We start from the raw sequence: 20,000 nt of genomic DNA on the forward strand, positions 1-20,000 counted from the left end.
TTTGGTAGAAAAAATTGAAAGCTGCCCATGGCATATGAAATCACATCCTCTGTATACATGATAGATGTTCTACCATTGGACCACAGTAATCCTTTGTGTTTCTGTATCTCTTTCTCTTTCTAATGATGTAAATAATTATCATTTGTCTTTTACTCGTTTCAATCATTGGACTGTGGCTATGCTGGGGCACTGCTTTGAAGGGTTTAGTTAAATAAATCTCAGTAATTGTCTTATTTTTCAAAGCCTGATGCTTATTCTATTGGTCTTTCCTGCCAAACCACCAAGTTATAGGGACGTAAACAAACCAACACTAGTTGTCAAGCAGTGGAGGAGGACAAAGACACACACACATATATATATATCTGTTGGGGTTAGTAATCATTTGAAGTAACAATGTTCTCTTGATAACAGCCAAGCTTTCGATTCATGTCTTGTACAGAAAGCTTGCAGGATAATTATTTCCTGAAGGGATTTGGTTATTTTCCATCTCTTGGATTATAAGATTCTTATTAGAATGCTTCCATTACAATAAGCATCACTGGAACTGTTTCCAAACTCAAATTCTATCAATTCTAGTGTCCTTCAATGCTCCATTATGATTACCTTGGTTACGTCTTGGACACACTTCCATCTGTGTATCAATGTCTTTCTTGCAGTGACTAGACTCATGGCATGACCTCTCTCGAGGGTGCTGTGCTAATATAGGACTCACAGAAAAATGTTTATAAGTAATACTTGTTTGGTTTGTTACACAGCATCCCTCAGCAGTTGAGGGCTAGTGTTAGTGTTTGTATATCTTTTAAGAAATTTTAAACTGGGTGTTTTTAAGAAAATTTGGATTGAGAAGATTATGTTGCTATGAGATATTCATTGGGGTATTCTAATGTGGCTACTAACCCCAACAAACTTCAACCTTTGTCTGACCTCTGCCATATGACAATGAAGTACTATTATCTGTTATTCTTTTGTGAACCCTAAACTAACACAACCTTATATACAAAACTATTTCAACCAACACAAATTGTGACCTGGATTTCTTCTTTGTTTTCATACCTGACTGAATCATAAACAATAATGAAACTCCCGTATCAAACCAGAATAACTGTCTCCACTTTTCTCTTTCACAGATATACTTTCATCCTATCCTTTTCCATTTTCCCTCCCCTTTTCCTATACAACTACTTCCCCTATCTACCTACACCATAACTATTTCTCATTTACATTATCTTGCCTACCAAATGAGTGCCCTGCCAAAAAACACATAATACTGCAAAGAATTGGCTTAGCAGCTCAGTAAAAGACAGTTCACCTGGCTGGTAAGCTGAAGCTTTGAAGCCAGTCAACCTTGCCCTTGTGAAAATTATTGTGTGTGTGTGTGTCTATGTTTGTCCCCACCACTGACTGGATAACCTGTGTTGGTGTGTTTACATCCCTATAGCTTAGTGGTTCAGCATAAGAACTGCTAGAATGAATACCAGCCTTAAAAAAAAGTAGTAGGGTTGATCCATTCGACTAAAAAGTCCTCAAGGCTGTGCCCCAGCATGGCCACAGTCTAATGCCAGAAACAAGTAAAAGATAAAAAACTATATAAACTATAACTAAACACCATTTATGTAAATTCTATGAATTTGTTTCAGGTAAAATCCATTATATTAGCAAGTCTGGTCGCCTAGAAAAAAGCATTGAGGCCCACAAGGGTGCCATTCTTTGTGGGAGCTGGTCACATAATGGAGAAGATTTTGCTACAGGTGAGTGTGTGCTTTGAACTAATCAGCATTTGGTTATTTATACATTGTCACCATTGTCATCATTATCATCAGCGTCAGTGGCGTTTTCATCATCATCAGTGATCATCACCGTCACCATCATCACCATCGTCATCATTAACATCATTGCCATCATCGTCATCATCATCATGATTGTCATTATGATCATCATCATTGTCATAATTTTCATCATCATCGTCATTGTCATCATCATCAGTCATCATCACCATCACCAATGTCATTCATCATCATCATCATCGTGATTGTCATTATGATCATCATTGTCATAATTTTCATCTTCATCATCATCATTGTCATCATCATCAATATAACTAAGGTAGTGAGCTGGCTGAATCATTAGCTTGATAAACAAAGTGCTCAGCAGCATTCCCTCTGGCCCTTTACATTCCTAGCTCAAATCCCACCGAGGTCACCTTTGCCTTCTCATCCTTTCGGGGTCGATAAAATAAGTGACCAGTCAAGTAACAGTCAATGGAATCAACTAATCCCCAAGCACCCTAAAATTGCTGGCCTTGTGCTAAAATTTGAAACCATTGCTGAGTTCAAATTCTGCCGAGGTTAACGTTTTCATCTCATCCTTTTGGGGTCAATAAAATAAGTACCAGTTATGTACTGGAGTTGATGCTATTGACTTGCCCTTTCCCTTAAAATTTCAGGCCTTGTACTTTTAGTAGAAGGGATTATTATTGTTTTGTGTTGGGTTGTGCCTTGGGCTGTCCTTGGACAGTTTCAGTACCATCTGAGAAGGGGTTACTAGCCTTTGAATCAACCTTACTCCATTTCTTGAGCTAGGAACTTCACAATTCTTCTCATGGTGCAGCATCATTGATTCTGAGAGAAAGTGAGAGAGAGAGAGAGAGAGAGAGAAAGAAAGAGAAAGAGAAAGAGAGAGAAGTGTTTAGTCTGGTTTTGATTGAAACTTTACTCATCACTCATCAACCGAGAAAGGATAAATGACAAAGTTGATCTCAACAAGATTTGAAATCAGATTGCAGAGAGTTGGCCCAAATACAGCAACATATTCTAAATTACACTTTGGGGACTCTGCTAATTTTCTGCCTTACATTTGACTGAGGACTGGCAAACCAGATGGCTGCACCAGGTTCCAATCTTGCGCATACATCATCATCATCATCATCATCATTTAGCGTCCGTTCTCCATGCTAGCATGGGTTGGACGGTTTAACTGGGGTCTGTGAAGCCGGAAGGCTTCATCAGGCCCAGTCAGATTTGGCAGTGTTTCTACGGCTGGATGCCCTTCCTAATGCCAACCACTCCACGAGTGTAGTGGGTGTTTTTTACGTGCTACCTGCACAGGTGCCAGACAGAGCTGGTACAACGGCCACGAACGGATGGTGCTTTTACGTGTCACCGGCACGGGGCCAGGCGATGCTGGCAACGGACACGAACGGATGGTGCTTTTACGTGCCACCGACACGGGGCCAGACAGAGCTGGCAAACGGCCACGAACGGACGGTGCTTTTACGTGCCACCGACACGGGGCCAGACAGAGCTGGCAAACGGCCACGAACGGACGGTGCTTTTATGTGTCACCGGCACGGGGGCCAGCCGAGGCTGGCAACGAACATGAACGGATGGTGCTTTTACGTGTCACCGACACGGGGACCAGACAGAGCTGGCAAACGGCCACGAGCATAAATGATACACTCAAGAGATTCCCAAGAATTCATTAAAAAACAGTCCCAATTACTGCTATAATCCATAACGAGCCAATTTTAAGTCATTTAAACATCTAACACCTTACTACTTTCACACTACCTACATTCCTTCTTTTTCTCCCTTCTCTTTCTTCTTCTTCGTCTCCTTCCTTACTTTATCACTAATGCTGTAAATTAACAATTATTAGAGCACCATATATATACATTTAATAAACATTTTTACATTTTTAAAAATTATATCTGCAGTGAGTTAACTTGGGATCCCTTGATGACAATGTAAGGTCCACTTAACTAAGGTATCTTTGGCCTGATGAATAGCCAGTGGAGTGCCCTTCATTAAGTAATTATTACTTCTGAGCTTCTGCTAATTAGGAAACATGTGGCCTGGATTTTACCTGCTCCATTCTTTTAATTTGGATACATTTAAAAAACTATGTGGATGTCTTTTGGTTAGGAAAAAATGTAGAAAATACAGCCAGTTTTTATGAGGGAAGTATTTAATTGGTTGAATCTAGTCGGGCATACGGCAAGTGCTTCTTTTTATGACATTGGGGGTCTGACAGAGAAGGAGGAAAGGCAGGGTTCTTGTAGAGGAGCCACATGGTAACTCACATGTTAGAAGAGAGGTTGAAAGTGACCAGATGGAGCTGCAGAGAAGTAAATATTGTTGATGAGGTGTTTAGGTGGTCCCTGAAGTTATGAGAGCAATATTGGTAAATAGGCTGGTAGAAGAATTTAAAGTCAATACAGATTGATATTGATCTAAAGAGAGTGAAGTGTGTTGACTGGCATTCTACTATCTTGGTCTCATCAATAAATATTGATTTCTAATTGAGTTACAAGGTCAGAAATTTTTGGGAAGAGTAACAGTGATTGATTAAAATAGACCCCATCAGTTAACTGGTACTTAATTTTATAGCACTCAGAAGGTACTTAACTTTATAGCGCTCAGAAGGATGACAAATTTAATGCCTATTGAAAATTGAACTCAAAACAAAGTGAGGTACCAAAATATTGGTTCCAAATTTTGGCACAAAACGCAGAAATTTCAGAAGAGGGAGTAAGTCGATTACATCGATCCCAGTACATAACTGGTATTTATTTTATTGACTCCCAAATGTATGTAAGGCAAAGTTGACCTAGGTAGAATTTGAACTCAGAATGTAAAGATGGACAAAATGACACCAAGCATTTTGCCCAGCATGCTAACAACTCTGCCAGCTCACTGAGGCACCTAGATATCACCAAAGCATTTTAGCTGACATTCCAAAGACTTTGACACCAGACAACGAGACATATTAAAGCATATTTTGATTAGCAAAGTAAGTCATTAGCTGATTTAATTGCAGCATTATGAATCACCTTTTCATCTGTTGACTCATCATTTTATAACTGAATCGCTTCCAACTGTTTTCTCTACCTGTTCTACCTTTGTGAGATAATTAGAACAGGTGTATTTGTTTTATTTTTTGCTTTTGCTCCTTAACACATCACAATGTCATAGTTGGAATAAGTCAATCAGCAGACTTTCTAATTAAGCGATTAATGTGCCGGTCTTTTAACCAGTGCAGTTCTGGTTCTTATTGATGTCACCGAAAAGCTGATTAGAAATTATCTCATCAAGTGACTAATTAAGGTGATACAAGGTACAATGCCTTATTTGGTGCACTTTTCCGAAATGGTAAAATGGTCTTAGTTCTATAATCATAAATAGTCTCTCAACCTTTTACCATCTAAGTCGGATTAGTGAATGAAAGAATCTACTATAATAATACTCTTGTGTTTTTCTCCATCACAACATATGAATAAGGAAGGAAGGAAGGGGTGATGGCAAACTGGTAGTGGATGGTGAACATTCAATGCTGTAAAGAAAAATCAAACAGCGTTTCAACTCTGTGTGAGTGTATGTGTGTGCGTGTACAAGGAAAGTATGCGAATGTATGTGAACATTGACAAGTGTATTATTTTGATTTACCATCCATATTTATATATAAAATACTACAATTAGCCGTCATTTTTGATGGCACGGGGCCAGCTAGTTAATAAATGAATCTTAATTAGTTTCGATGATGAACAATTAGTCGGTTGGATCAATTGGATTGCTTCGTCATTTAGTTAGCATATAAGAGGCTGAGTATTTCACAGACATATCACCATAATTTGATGTCCATTTTCCATGCTGGCATGGGTTAGATGGCTTGACAGTGAGCCAAAGGGCTGCACCAAGCGCCATTGCCTGCTTTGGTATGGTTTCTACAGGGAGTCTGAGAGGTGAGTGGCAGACGGATAGTGATGGGGGTAGATCGAAATGCTGTGAGTAGTAAACATGGGTGGAGGTATGGTCAATCGCGAATATTAGTGAGAGGGACACAGCATGACCCAGTGTGTAAACAAGGCTGGCACTTTGAACTACAGGTACAATCCATCTGACAGGCTTCCACACAGTTTCCATTAACCCTTTTTCACCATTAAGTCTTGGGTTCACCTGAAGTGATGTTAAGACATTTGCTCAAAATGCCATGCAGTGATATTGAACCTCGGACCTAGCGATTGTGAAACAAACTTCTTAATGATTGGCCATGCTAGCATTGAAGAAAATACCTTACAGCATTTAGTTACATTCTATTGGGTTGTTCAGAAAGTTCTTGCCTATTTTTAAAGGAAAGAAAAAGATCAATAAATACTTGCCATTACATTTTTAATCAGCCAAATATGAACCATTTTGTTGCACAATGCATCTCCATTTTTCCTTTAACTTGAAAATACCCTCTTGCCAGAATTGAGGTGGTTTCATGGCAAAGAATTCATCAAGGTATCTTTTTACATCATCCAAGGATTTGAAATTTTTACTGTTAAGACTATTCTGCAGAGACCTGAATAAGTGGAAATATCTTGTGAATATGGAGGGTGGGGTAACACATCCCAGCCGAGCTGCAACATTTTTTGTCTGGTTCCCGAAGCATCAAGTGCCAAAAATGAACTTTCTTATCTTCCATTTTAAAGGGTTACAGAATTAACACAGGTTATAGGAACATAAACCTTCTTCCACAAAAGATTGCTTAAACTGTGCTCTAAATGGAGGTGTAGTCAAATCCTATTTTATGGACTCAACCATGTTCTAAAATAAGTCGAAAGGTAAGCTACTATAAATCGGCACGAACTTTCCGGACAACCCAATGTTATGATCTGGGTTCAAATCCTGCTCAGGTCCACTTTATTTTCGTCCTCCCATGGTCAATAAAACCAGTATTAGGGTTGATGTCCTCTATTACACTCTTGAAGCTGGTACACCAGTATGGCTACACAATTTTAATGCCTGAAGTCATAAGACAGTAGTGGCAGTCTTGGTCTGTTGGAATTTTGCTAGATCTAAATTTGGTTTCAAATTTGAAGGGTGGGTGGGTAAGTTGGTTACATTGATTTCTGTACTTGAATGGTACTTATTTTATCAAACCCAAAAGGATGAAAGGCAAAAATTGAACTTGGAGGAATTTGGACTCAGAACTTAAAGAGCCGAAAGGAATGATGCTAAGCATTTTGTTCAAACCATATTATTTAATATCTGTTTTATATTCCAGCTGGAGAAGATGGACAGGTGAAAATTTGGTCAAAGCAAAGGATGTTAAGATCTACTTTAGTTCAGAATAGTAAGTTGACTCCTCCTTTTGTATTATTATGAAAAGCAAGTGTGGCTTGTGCATGGTTAAGATCTTTGCTTTCCAACCACATGGTTTCTGGTTCAATTCCATTGCTTTGGGTAAATGTCTTCTACTATTGTCTTAGGGCTGACCAGTACCTTGTGTGTGGATTTAGTAGACAGAAACTGTGTATATATGTATCACATAACCGGCCCATTTAAGAGTACCCTTCAATCATTGGCAATAAACAGTGTTTGAGAAGACTAGTTGAGTCAAATGAGGTCATTGTCATAGCTGATGTCAGTACCACCTGACTGGCACCTGTGCTGGTGGCATGTAAAAAGTACCATTTGAGCATGGTTGATGCTAGTCCCAATGGACTGGCTCCTGTGCTGGTGGCACATAAAAAGCACCATATGAATGTGGTCATTGCTAGCACCACCTGACTGGTTCCTGTGCTGGTGGCATGTAAAAAAAAACTCATTCGAGTGTGGTCATTGCCAGTGCTGCGTGACTGGCTCCTGTGCCGTGGCATGTAAAAAGCACCATTCGAGCGTGGTCATTGCCATTGCTACCCGACTGGCTCCTGTGCTGGTGGCACGTAAAAAGCACCAAACAAGCGTGGTTGATGCCAGTGCCGCTTATCTGGCCCCATACCAGTGGCACGTAAAAAGCACCATTCAAGCATGGTCGATATCAATACTGCCTGACTGGGTCCCATGCTGGTGGTATGTAAAAAACACGATTCAAGCGTGGTTGATGTCAGTACTGCCTGTCTGGCCCCATGCCAGTGGCACGTAAAAAGCACCCACTACACTCTTGGAGTGGTTGGCGTTAGGAAGGGCATCCGGCTGTAGAAACCTTGCCAGATATTCCCTTCTCAGTTTCACATTTATTGCAGCAGTGCTTCAGTTTTTCTAAGCCCTGTAAAAGACCTCAGCAGTTTGGACTTCCAGCCAGACCTTTCATGACACCCCTAAAGCCAGGATCTTTACAGATCCTCCTAGTAACTTGCACCTGGGTAACATAGTGACATTGAGTGCAGTGTAAAAGTAAAGTTTTATTATTGTTGCTTCTATTTATATTTGTTTATTTTTTTTTGTCAGGTGCCCCTATTTATTCATTGGCTTGGGCCCCAGACTCCAAACAGCTGGTATTTACCAATGGCAAACAGTTGATTCTCAAAGCACAGCAAGCTGGTTCTAAACCTTTCATGGTAAGTCTTATTACTAATAATATCAAGAGTTGTCTTTATATCCTACTTAACGTGGATGTATAATCAGTGTGAAGGCGCATGGCTCAGTGGTTAGAGCATCGAGCTTATGATCGTGAGGTTGTGAGTTCGATTCCCGGACCGGGCTGCGTGTTGTGTTTTTTAGCAAGACACTTTATTTTACATTGCTCCAGTTCACTCAGCTGTAGAAATGAGTTGCGATGTCACAGGTGCCAAGCTGTATTGGCCTTTGCCTTTCCCTTGGATAACACTGGTGGTGTGGAGAGGGGGAGGCCAGTATGCATGGGTGACTACTGTTCTTCCATAAACAACCTTGCCCGGACTTGTGCCTGAAGGGTAACTTTCTAGGTGCAATCCCATGGTCAGTCATGATTGAAGGGAGTCTCAGCTAACCAGAGCACTGAATACAGCAATATTTGCTATGAAAGTTCCTTGTACTCTTAGATCTGTAAGTCTATATGAAAGGACCTCTCAAGGTGAATACTACCATATTCAGCATGCTTATAATAAATCTACATTTAGTTGGCTATAAAGGTTGCTATTTGATATTAGTATTGCTTCCATTTGAAGGCAATGTTTTTGTATTTTAAAGCGGGGAGCTGGCAGAAATGTTAGCCTGTTGGGCAAAAAGCTTAGGTTCTGAGTTCAAATTCCGCCAAGGTTGACTTTGCCTTTCATCTTTATAGGGTCGATGAATTAAGTACCAGCTGCGTACTGGGGTCGATCTAATCGACTGGCCCCACCTCCCCAAAAATTTCGAGCCTTTTGCCTAAAGTAGAAAAGAATATTTTTGTATTTTAACGCTAAGGGAAGTAACTCTAAGTGAATCATTGTATTAGCAGCAGTGACATTTCACTGCTACCATAGCAACCAAATGCTATTTCTCCTTCAAGTATAAATTTGAAAGCTGAGTCAATGGTGAGGAGTTCCAACTAGATGAAATCTCCCAGCGGTTTCAATGCACAAATCTCCAATATCCAAAAAGCTGAAAAGTGTCTGCAGAAGGACACCCAGGAGCCATGACCTGGATTCAGCCCAGGCCCCTTAAAATGTTAGAAGTTAAGGGCCGAAATACTTGTCCGAGTGGACGGGGGTTCATCTCTGAAGATCATCTGCTGTTCAGCTCTCTTGAGAGTTTCTATCTCTTTTCATTATTTCAAAATAATTCTCTGTACCATAGCATATTGTCGTCTCCATACTGCCAATCAATGAAATTTTCTACGAATATATGTGTTATATCATGTAGAATCCGAATATACAAAACTTTTCGGGGAAAGTGTTTTAGGAGCGGGTGGGGTGGGGAATTTCGGAAAATTCACCGGCGTCCACTTCAATTCGTCTTAACTTTCAAGAAAATAAATATTTTTTAATGAAATTTTTTACAAATATACCTCAGACTATGTAGATTCCGAGAACATAAGAATTTTGGGGGAAAACAATTGGGGGTTACTTTTGAGGACCGTTCCCCACTCGGGGATGTTTCAGAACAAGTCGTCCATATTTGTTTCATTTTCTCCGTTTTGTGCGTTTATGCATCCGTAGATTTCTAGTCCTCTCTCTCTCTCTCTCTCTCTCTCTCTCACACACACACACGCGCACATATGTAATTAAAAAAGTTCAAACGGGGAATTATTCTATTCAGTGTCTTTCTGTTAGATACGTTTAGACCTTTAGCTGGTGTTTTTAGCATAACGAATTTTCTGGAGACAGCTTCATTGCAAGCTGCTTCAGTAGAAATCTACGGATGCACAAACGCACAAAACGGTTATGATCATCCAAAGTCGGATGGGGGGAGGGCAAGAATCTGTACTTATACCTATTGTCCGGGGCCAGGAGTTGATGCTGCTGTTAGCACTGCTACTGTAAGCTAGTTACATTTAACAATTATTCTAACTTTTCAGTCGCTACACCATCACCTTTTCCTTTCTTATTTCCTAGAAATATTCACGATATTTAATGGCACATAAAATGCACTTTTTAAAAAAAATGTCCCAGAAAAGTCACCCTGAGTCCTATATTCAAAGTTGGTCGTGTATTACATACTCTAATGCTCGGATATCTTGCTTTTTCTTCCCTGAATATGCCCCAGTTAAATTGGGGTGCGCCTCATATACCCTTGCACTTTTTTACGTCATCAAATAGTTTTTTCGTAGATGAGTCAAACTAAAGTTAACTCCCTTACATGCTTCAACTAGAACATAAAATACAATTATATTTATACAGCTCTTGTTAAATTTATCACCTATCTCTTCAGAAAACCGTAACTCAGTTTCTTTCGTTAAAAAGAGAAAAGAAATTAAAATTATTAAGGCATCTTCAAAATTTATCTTTGAACAAAATTGCTAAATAGAAATTAGCTGCCTGATATTTAAGAATTTACACAGAAGAGCATACAAGGGAAGTAAACTTGTTGGCTTCAATGAATTGCTTCCCTTGTGTATATTTTTTTTGTTTTTGTTTTAATATAGTTCGTCCAACTTGTGACGTATTCCTCCTTTGAATGTCATTGTTAGAAAGTATTATTTTTTCCAAGTTTGTCAATTATTGCATTTAAAAAGAAATAAAAGAGATCAATTTTATCAATTCATAATCTAATAATAATAATAATAATAATAATTGTGTACAGTGCTCAGGTGCACTACAACTCATCTAAAGTGTATATATAATCAGGTGTAGTTTCGGCGGATTTCGGAAAGCATGAGGGCCTTAAAAGATGCAGTGTCATGGCAGTGTCATGCAGTGTCATGTGAAAATCACACACACACACACACACAATCTGTGTGCAGATTTACTTTACTGCCGCTTCCCCCCCATTCTGTACTGTCACTTATCCCCTCCTTCCCCCTCCTCCTCTTACTCCTTCTCCCCTTCCTCTTCCTCCTTCTCCTCTTCCTCTTTCTCTTCCTCCTCTTCCTTCTCCTCTTTCTCTTCCTCTGCTTCCTTCTCTTTCTCTTCCTCCTCTTCCTCCTCTTTCTCTTCCTCCTTCTCCTCTTTCCCTTCCTCCTTCTCTTTCACTTCCTCCTCCTCCTCTCCTCTTTCTCTTCCTCCTCCTCTTTCTCTTCCCCCTCTTCCTCCTCTTTCTCTTCCTCCTCCTCTTTCTCTTCCCCCTCTTCCTCCTCCTCTTTCTCTTCCTCCTCTTTCTCTTCCTCCTCCTCCTTCTCCTCTTTCTCTTCCCCCTCTTCCTCCTTCTCTTTCTCTTCCTCCTTCTCTTCTCTTCCTCCTCTTTCTCTTCCTCCTTCTCTTTCTCTTCCTCCTTCTCTTTCTCTTCCTCCTTCTCCTCTTTCTCTTCCTCCTTCTCCTCTTTCTCTTCCTCCTCCCCCTCTTTCTCTTCCTCCTCTTTCTCTTCCTCCTCCTCTTTCTCTTCCTCCTCTTCCTCTTTCTCCTCTTTCTCTTCCTCTTCCCCCTTCTCTTCTTTCTCTTCTGCCTCCTCGCTGAGCTATTTCTTTTACCTCCTCCCTCAATACTAATATTTACCATCAGCCATCCTTGTACAGGATTCACTACAGTCTCCTCTTCTTCCTTCCCATCTGTTGCTCTCCTCTCACATACGAACTTATTGATCTCCACTCCCTGATTCTCAGTCTGTATTCTCTCCAATACTCATCTTTTTGTATCTTGAGTGTGTGGAGGGGGGGGGGGTTAAAGCATAGTTCTACTTCTTCACAGGTCCTCTCATCGCATCAATGTTTCTGTGGGAGCCCTATTTTCCTAAATCCTTTGGCCAGAACCTAATGGCAAATTCTCTGAACTCATGCGGCCACTGGAACGAGGGCCTCAAAGCAGTAGAGGCCCATGCTAGTTGTCCCACTGCTCGCAATAGCTCCCTCGCTCCTGTCTTTCCGGGGAGGCCGCTCAGCTGTTCTCACATTGTCACTGACCCTATACTTTGCCCCCTCCCCACCAACCTCAACCCCCCACACTCTGACACTTTGTCCCCAACACCCTTGTCTTCTTGCCAGCTGATCCCACCTGGTCAATGGAACAGCCTACTCGTGAAATGAACATGCACGTGGTTGAGTACTCCATGGATACGTGTATCCTTCAGTGTAGTTCTCAGGGAGAATCAGCTTGACAGCAGAGAGTGGCAAGGCTGGGCTCGTTTGAAATACAGGTGCAACTCGTTTCTTGCCACCTGAGTCAGCTGGAGCAACATGAAGTAAAGTGTCTTGCTCAAGGACATAATATGCTGCCAGGAATTGAACTCATGATCTTACCATCTTGACCCAAGTACCCTGACGACTAAGCTGCATGCCTTCCCCATCCACTCGTGCCAGCATGGAAAAGGGATTTTAAGTGATGGTGATGACAATGATGATGACTATGAATTTGGTGTAACAACAACATACACCATACTGTATATGCACTCTCCCATGCAGAAACACACACATAAACACTCACACAAACACACACACACGCACACCATATTCTTTTCTACTCTAGGCATAATGCCCGAAATTTTGAGGAGGTGGGGGTGGGCAGTCGATTTGATTGATCCCAGTATGCAACTGGTACTTAATTTATCGACCCTGAAAGGATGAAAGGCAATGTCGACCTCGGTGGAATTTGAACTCGGAATGTAACAGCAGACGAAATACCCATTTCTTTACTACCCACAAAGGGCTAAACACAGAGAGGACAAACAAGGACAGACAAACGGATTAAATTGATTATATTGACCCCAGTGCGAAACTGGTACTTATTTAATCGACCCCAAAAGGATGAAAGGCAATGTCGACCTTGGTGGAATTTGAACTCGGAACGTAACAGCAGACGAAATACCGCTAAGTATTTCGCCCGGCGTGCTAAGGTTTCTGTCAGTTCATCGCCTTACTCCATATATGACATATACACTCACCATGTACTCCATATTTGTACCCTATACTATATATTTACAAAGTCAGAAAACAGCACAGCTCCCATGACTTTAGGAAACATTTTTTCACGCTGAGAGTTGCTGAAGCATGGAACAAACTGCCGGCATCAGTTGTTAGTTGTCGGAGCACTGCATCCTTCAAAACTTCCATGCTTTCTGAGATTCACCAACACTACACCTGATTTTCTCCCCTCCATACACAAGCAAGCATGTATCTGACTCATACACTGTTCACTTCCTAGACATTTGTACATTACTGCATATGCTTTATACGCACTTTCTGACAAGTTATGGTGCACCTGAGCACTGTATACAATAATTTCATTATTATTATTATATTATTATTATTATTATTATTATTATACCCCATATGCATATCACCCTTGTTTGTGTACATATGTGTGGTATGATGTTAGTGTGGTGTTTGTTGTGGTGGTGGTGGTGGTGGCAGTGGCTCCAATTGAAATTTAGTGTTTGAGTAAGCATATTATACACCATACACACTTATGGAATGCTCTATTCCAGGCACATTCCATGCACCTGTTGCCATAAAGAATGCAGAAATCTGTTTGAGAATTTTAGATAAAAAAAGTATTTATATTTATTGTTAACAAATTAAATGTTGCCATCACTACCAACAGCAAACACCAAGATAGTTCGAAGTTTACTTTTGTTGGACTTGGTATGATAGCAGTTGCTGTTGTGAGTTTCATGGTGTTAGGTGGTCATACATTGTTGTTGCTGCTGCAGCTGTTGTTCATCTTTTGGGTGTTGTAGCACCATTCTGATTCACTTGCCGGTAGACTGTTACTGTTGGCTGTCTCCCCTGTCTGCTGTGTTTGTTCTCTTTTGGGTAGTGGTCAAACTTGTGGAGGCGCAATGGCCAAGTGGTTAGGGCAGCAGACTCACAGTTGTAGGATCGTGGTTTCGATTCCCAGACTGGGCGTTGTGAGTGTTTATTGAGTGAAAACACCTAAAGCTCCACAAGGCGCCAGCAGGGGGTGGTGGCAAACCCTGCTGTACTCTTTCACCACAACTTTCTCTCACTCTTTCTTTCTGTTTCTGCTGTACCTGTATTTCAAAGGGCCAGCCTTGTCACACTCTGTGTCACGTTGAATCTCCAGATGTCTTTGTGGATAACATTTCTGATTGCCTCATCTGACACATGGAGAACTTTTGCTATTCACTTCATGGATTTTCCAGAATTTCTGTCATTGATCTGTCAAACTTGCTGAATAAATCCTTGTGTTTTGATGGTACCAGAGTGTTGGAAATGCTTTTATGCATTTTGATACTAGTAATAGCTTTCCAACAGAGGCTTTTAACTTCTTGCAAACTCTGTAGATGTAAGATTTAGCAACTATTAAAAACTGTGCTATTTCTATTTCACTGTGCTCAGCCTTTAAGGCCACAATTACAGCTTTCCTTTCCATTCCTTGAGTAGGCTTACAAAGAATAAGTCCTGGGGTTGATTTGCTCAACTAAAAGGCAGTGCTCCAGCATAGCCACAGTCAAACACTGAAACAAGTATAAAAGTAAAAGAGTAAAGAGTAACCTACACTCCCTGTATAATGATGGACTTGGTCAGAAAAAGCATACCAAAGAGGGAATTATTGCTAGATCTGGTTCCACACAATTTGGTTCCTCATGATCTCGTTCCATATGACTGGACATAATTTTCCATGATGTTGGTAATATTTTAGCAAATTGCAATCATTTTCTATAGATTTCTTTTTGCATGGGATATGGTGGTCTTGGTTTGATTTCTAAGTTATGCAGTTGCTAAATATTCCTGCCGCATACCATATTCGCTATATCATTTACAGTACACACATAATACAAGGTGCGATGAGTAAATTGTCGCCATTTTCTATTCTTAATTTTCCCCATGTGCTTTTTTTGATTTTGATTTTGTTGACTACACAGTATAGTAGGGTCAGTTGGGCACCATCCGTGAGAAAAACAGCACTGTACTGTTTGGCATTTGAGCCAGAAACTCCAGTAAGTACATTTCAGAGTGTCTGGATGTCAATGTGAGTGTTTGCTGCGTCCTCGAGTAACGAGAGTGATAAAAATTAAACATCCAGTTAACATCATGGTGTTTGGAGTGATCACTAGTGATGGTGACATTATGCTTCCATTCATCTACCAACACAGCCTCAGACTCAATATGGAGATCTACATTAAGTGCCTGGAGGAGGTAGTGCTGCCCTGGGTCAAAAGGGTGGCTACTGGAAGACCCTGTGTCTGGCAACAGGACTCTGCACCATGCCACAAGCAGAACACAGTCACAGCTGTCAAACAATTTCTGCGACCACATCACTCCTAACATCTGGCCACCTAACTCCTCAGACTGATTCTCCATTGATTATTATGTGTGGGGCACAGCTGAGTGAGAGACCAACAAAATTCCTTGTAACACCAAAGATGAACTGAAGGCAAGGATTATGGCAGCATTCACCAACTTAAACAAGGAGACCCTCCAGAAGAGTTGCAGGAGATTCGGAAGTTGTCTAGAGGTTGTAGTTGAAGCCAATGGCAATTTTATTAGCTAAATTTACTCTTTAGTATTTCAAGATATTTTAATGTAATTTTGGTAAATATATCTGTTAAAACGAGATGTCAATGTTATTTTCATTTTTACGTAATTTAGATGACAGTTTATTCACCGCAACCTGTATACATGCTGCAGCATACACATTGTATAGACTATACACACAACACATATTCACTGCATATACACAATACGTGTAGAATATACTATACTATACATATAGGCACAGCTGTGGCTGCTTAGTAAGTTTGCTTCTCAACCTCATGGTTCTAGGTTCAGTTCCACTGCATAGCACCTTGGGTAAGTGTTTTCTACTATGGCCTTGGGTTGACCAAAGCATTGTGACCGAATTTGGTAAAGGAAACAGAAAGAAACCTGTCATGTGTGTGTGGATGATGATGATGATGATGATCATCATCATCATCATCAAACGTCCATTGTCTGTGCTGGCATGGGTTGGACGGTTTGACTGGGCTGGCACGCTTGAAGGCTGCACCAGACTCCAGTCTCATTTGGCATGGTTTTCTATGGCTGGATGCCCTTCCTAATGCCAACCACTCAAAGAGTGTAATGAGTGCTTTTACGTACCACTGGCACAGGTGCCATTTGAGTGACACCGGTATCTGCCATGACTGCGATTTTGCTCAGCTTGATGAGTCTTCTTCTCAAGTATGACATAATGCCAAAGGTCTTGGTCATTGCCTCTCCGAGACCCAACACTCGGAAGAAACTCAGCCACTTTGCCTTTATCAAGCCCAATGCTCATATATATATCATCATCATCATCGTTTAGCATCTGCTTTCTATGCAGGCATGGGTTGGATGGTTCACCTGGGGTCTGGGAAGCCAGAAGGCCGCACCAGGCCCAGTTTGATCTGGCAATGTTTCTACGGCTGGATGCCCTTCCTAACGCCAACCACTCCATGAGTGTAGTGGGTGCTTTTTACGTGCCAGACGAGGCTGGCAAACGGCCACGATTGGATGGTGCTTTTTATGTGCCACTGGCACATATATATATATATATATATATAAGTACGTGTGGCTGTATGGTGAGAAGTTTGCCCCCCAACAGCATGGTTCTGGGTTCAGTTCCACTGCATGGTACCTTGGCCAAGTGTCTTCTGTTATAGCCCTGGGTTGACTAAAGCCTTCTGAGTGGATTTGGTTGATGGAAACTGAAAGAAGCCTGTCATATCTATCTATATATATATCTATGTGTGTTTGGGGGTCATTGTGTATGTATTTGTCTCCCACCACAAACGTGGAAACCTGTGTTTGTTACTTTACATCCCTTTAATTTGACAGTTTTGCTAGACTAATAAAATAAGTCCCAGGCTTAACCCCCCCTCCCAAATGTCCTGGGGTTGATTTGTTTGACAGTATGGCCGCAGTCCAGCGATTGAAACACGTAGAAGATAAAAAGATACCCTACACGATACACATACCATACATAATAAACACATACACACACACACTCACAAATTTTTCACACACACACACACACACACACAAATTTTTCACATACACGTGCGCACACACACACACAAATTTTTCATACACACACACAAATTTTCACACGCACACACACACACATACTCTTTATACACACATATGCACACACCCTGTACACGATGTCTTTAATCACACCATGAGCCGCCGCCACCACCACCGGAAACTCGTTAACAATTATCAGAAGCCAATAATACATCTAAACTGAACAAATAATAAACACGGTACGTCATACAATATACACACGACATATGTAAACTTACACGGAGGCCACGAGTAATATTCATTGTAATCAGCAAAACACACAAGAAACAAATTTGGCAGACATCAAACATTGCAAAGAGACACAGCAAACAGACTTTTGCTTCACCATCGAACCATCGTCGAATGCTCCATACTAGTGTCACCGGTTACCAATGTTGCTGTTTGTTGTTGTTTTGGTTGTTGTTGTCGTTGTTGTTGGTTCTTTTTTCGCTATGTTTTATTATGTTTTATCGTTTACATCTGATGATCTGATGTCATCATTCCTTCGCTATTGATGCGTGTATATTGACATTATACATACCAGAGGTGTGTGTATTGATATTGTGTGTGTGTGTATATATATGTATGTATGTGTGTATATATATATATATATATATGTATGTATGTATAGCTATGTGTGTGATGTATGTATGTATGTATGTATAGCTATGTGTGTGATGTATGTGTGTATATATATAATATATATATATGTATATATGTGTGTGTATATATATATGTATATGTATGTATATATATACATATATATATGTATGTAATATATATATGTATATAAATGTGCGTGTGTATATATATATATATATATGTATATAAATGTGCGTGTGTATATATATATATATACATGTGTGTGTGTATATATATATATATGTATATATGTATATAAATATATATATATGTGTGTGTGTGTATATGTGTATGTATGTATGTATGTATGTATATACAAGAGGTGTATTGATGTTATACACACCAGAATACCAAAGCATTTGTAAATGGATGAGCTGGTTTGATTTTTGTTTGTTTGACTTTTTTCTCTATGGCTGGGCAATCATTGTATATGGAGGGAGATAGGGAGTGTGGGGGAGAGTAGCGATGTGTGTATGTATATGTGCAATGTATTTGCATAGTATATATACATGTGTGTGTATATATGTATGTATGTGTGTATATATATATATATATATATGTATGTATGTATAGCTATGTGTGTGATGTATGTATGTATGTATAGCTATGTGTGTGATGTATGTGTGTATATATATATATATATATATATGTATATATGTGTGTGTATATATATATGTATATGTATGTATATATATACATATATATGTATGTAATATATATATATGTATATAAATGTGCGTGTGTATATATATATATATATATGTATATAAATGTGCGTGTGTATATATATATATACATGTGTGTGTGTATATATATATATATGTATATATGTATATAAATATATATATATGTGTGTGTGTGTATATGTGTATGTATGTATGTATGTATATACAAGAGGTGTATTGATGTTATACACACCAGAATACCAAAGCATTTGTAAATGGATGAGCTGGTTTGATTTTTGTTTGTTTGACTTTTTTCTCTATGGCTGGGCAATCATTGTATATGGAGGGAGATAGGGAGTGTGGGGGAGAGTAGCGATGTGTGTATGTATATGTGCAATGTATTTGCATAGTATATATACATGTGTGTGTATATATGTGTATATATATATGTATATATATATATACATACACACACACACAAACAAACATACATTTATATATATATATATATATATGTATATAAATATATATATATATATATATATATGAGAGAGAGGTGTTGATGGTTCTGTTATAAACTACCATTGATTGGAAATCAATTGATTTCCCCGTAATCATTGCCAACCAATCAGTTTTGTTGATCATGTATCACCGCCATGCATCATTAAATCCCTGCATCCCACCCGCCGCCTCCTCTGCGTGGTCGTCAATAACAGTGACAGCAGATCGTTGCAATCCCCTACCGCTTTGATCTCTTAATCACAGTCTTCACCCTTCACCCTTCGCTTCATTACTAATTCACATTGCTTAACTAACTGAACTGCTAGCTCGGCCACCCCTGCCTAACTCCTCCATCCACGTTCGAGTCAAAGGGTCACACACCCGCATATATGAGTGAACTCTGTATGTATTGGGAAAACGGGACTAGTGAAGGGCTGATAAAACTGATTAAAAACCCTGTCAGCGCTTGCTATATATCAATGCAAATTAAAACCCTTTTGATAGTGACATGCCTGAGACCACCTTTGGGTCTATGACATAAACTTCCTCTTTTAACACATTGCATAGCATAAGACTTACCATTTTTCCCCCACCACCCATGCAATATTCTTAATATACCATGGGGGTCACTGCTGATTCACACTGGTGATGTGTTCCCTTTTTTATGGATCCTCACATTACTGTGGTTCTGACTACCTGATTTGAATTTTAGGAAATTTAGTGGACATTTGTTTCTTTGTATTCCTCAGGTGTTTTTTTTTCCAATTTGATTTGCTGGATGCTGAGACAATACCTGGTGAGGAAGGTGCAAATCACTGTTATCTCCATCATTGAAGCACTGCCCTCTGTATTATAATTTTGTTGTGAAAAAAGAAACCATAAAGGCTTGGTCAT

General features: G+C 39.8%; 1 protein-coding gene and 1 long non-coding RNA gene across 2 annotated transcripts in view; one reads left to right on the top strand and one right to left on the bottom strand.

The window, feature by feature from the left end:
• LOC118767107 overlaps window positions 1-6,907 on the bottom strand; it is a 21,743-nt gene extending 14,836 nt beyond the window's left edge. The window contains exon 1 of the long non-coding RNA XR_005003002.1: window positions 6,896-6,907. This is a non-coding gene — a long non-coding RNA (uncharacterized LOC118767107). The remainder of the gene's footprint in view (window positions 1-6,895) is intronic.
• Window positions 1-20,000, top strand: part of LOC115222227 (intraflagellar transport protein 80 homolog) — a 522,946-nt gene that overhangs the window by 15,682 nt on the left and 487,264 nt on the right. The window contains exons 3-5 of the mRNA XM_029792388.2: window positions 1,638-1,748; window positions 7,045-7,113; window positions 8,211-8,320. Coding sequence (XP_029648248.1) covers window positions 1,638-1,748; window positions 7,045-7,113; window positions 8,211-8,320 — 290 coding nt within the window. The remainder of the gene's footprint in view (window positions 1-1,637; window positions 1,749-7,044; window positions 7,114-8,210; window positions 8,321-20,000) is intronic.

The sequence above is a fragment of the Octopus sinensis genome, linkage group LG19, assembly GCF_006345805.1.
Source record: "Octopus sinensis linkage group LG19, ASM634580v1, whole genome shotgun sequence".
NCBI classification, from domain to species: Eukaryota; Metazoa; Mollusca; class Cephalopoda; order Octopoda; family Octopodidae; genus Octopus; species Octopus sinensis.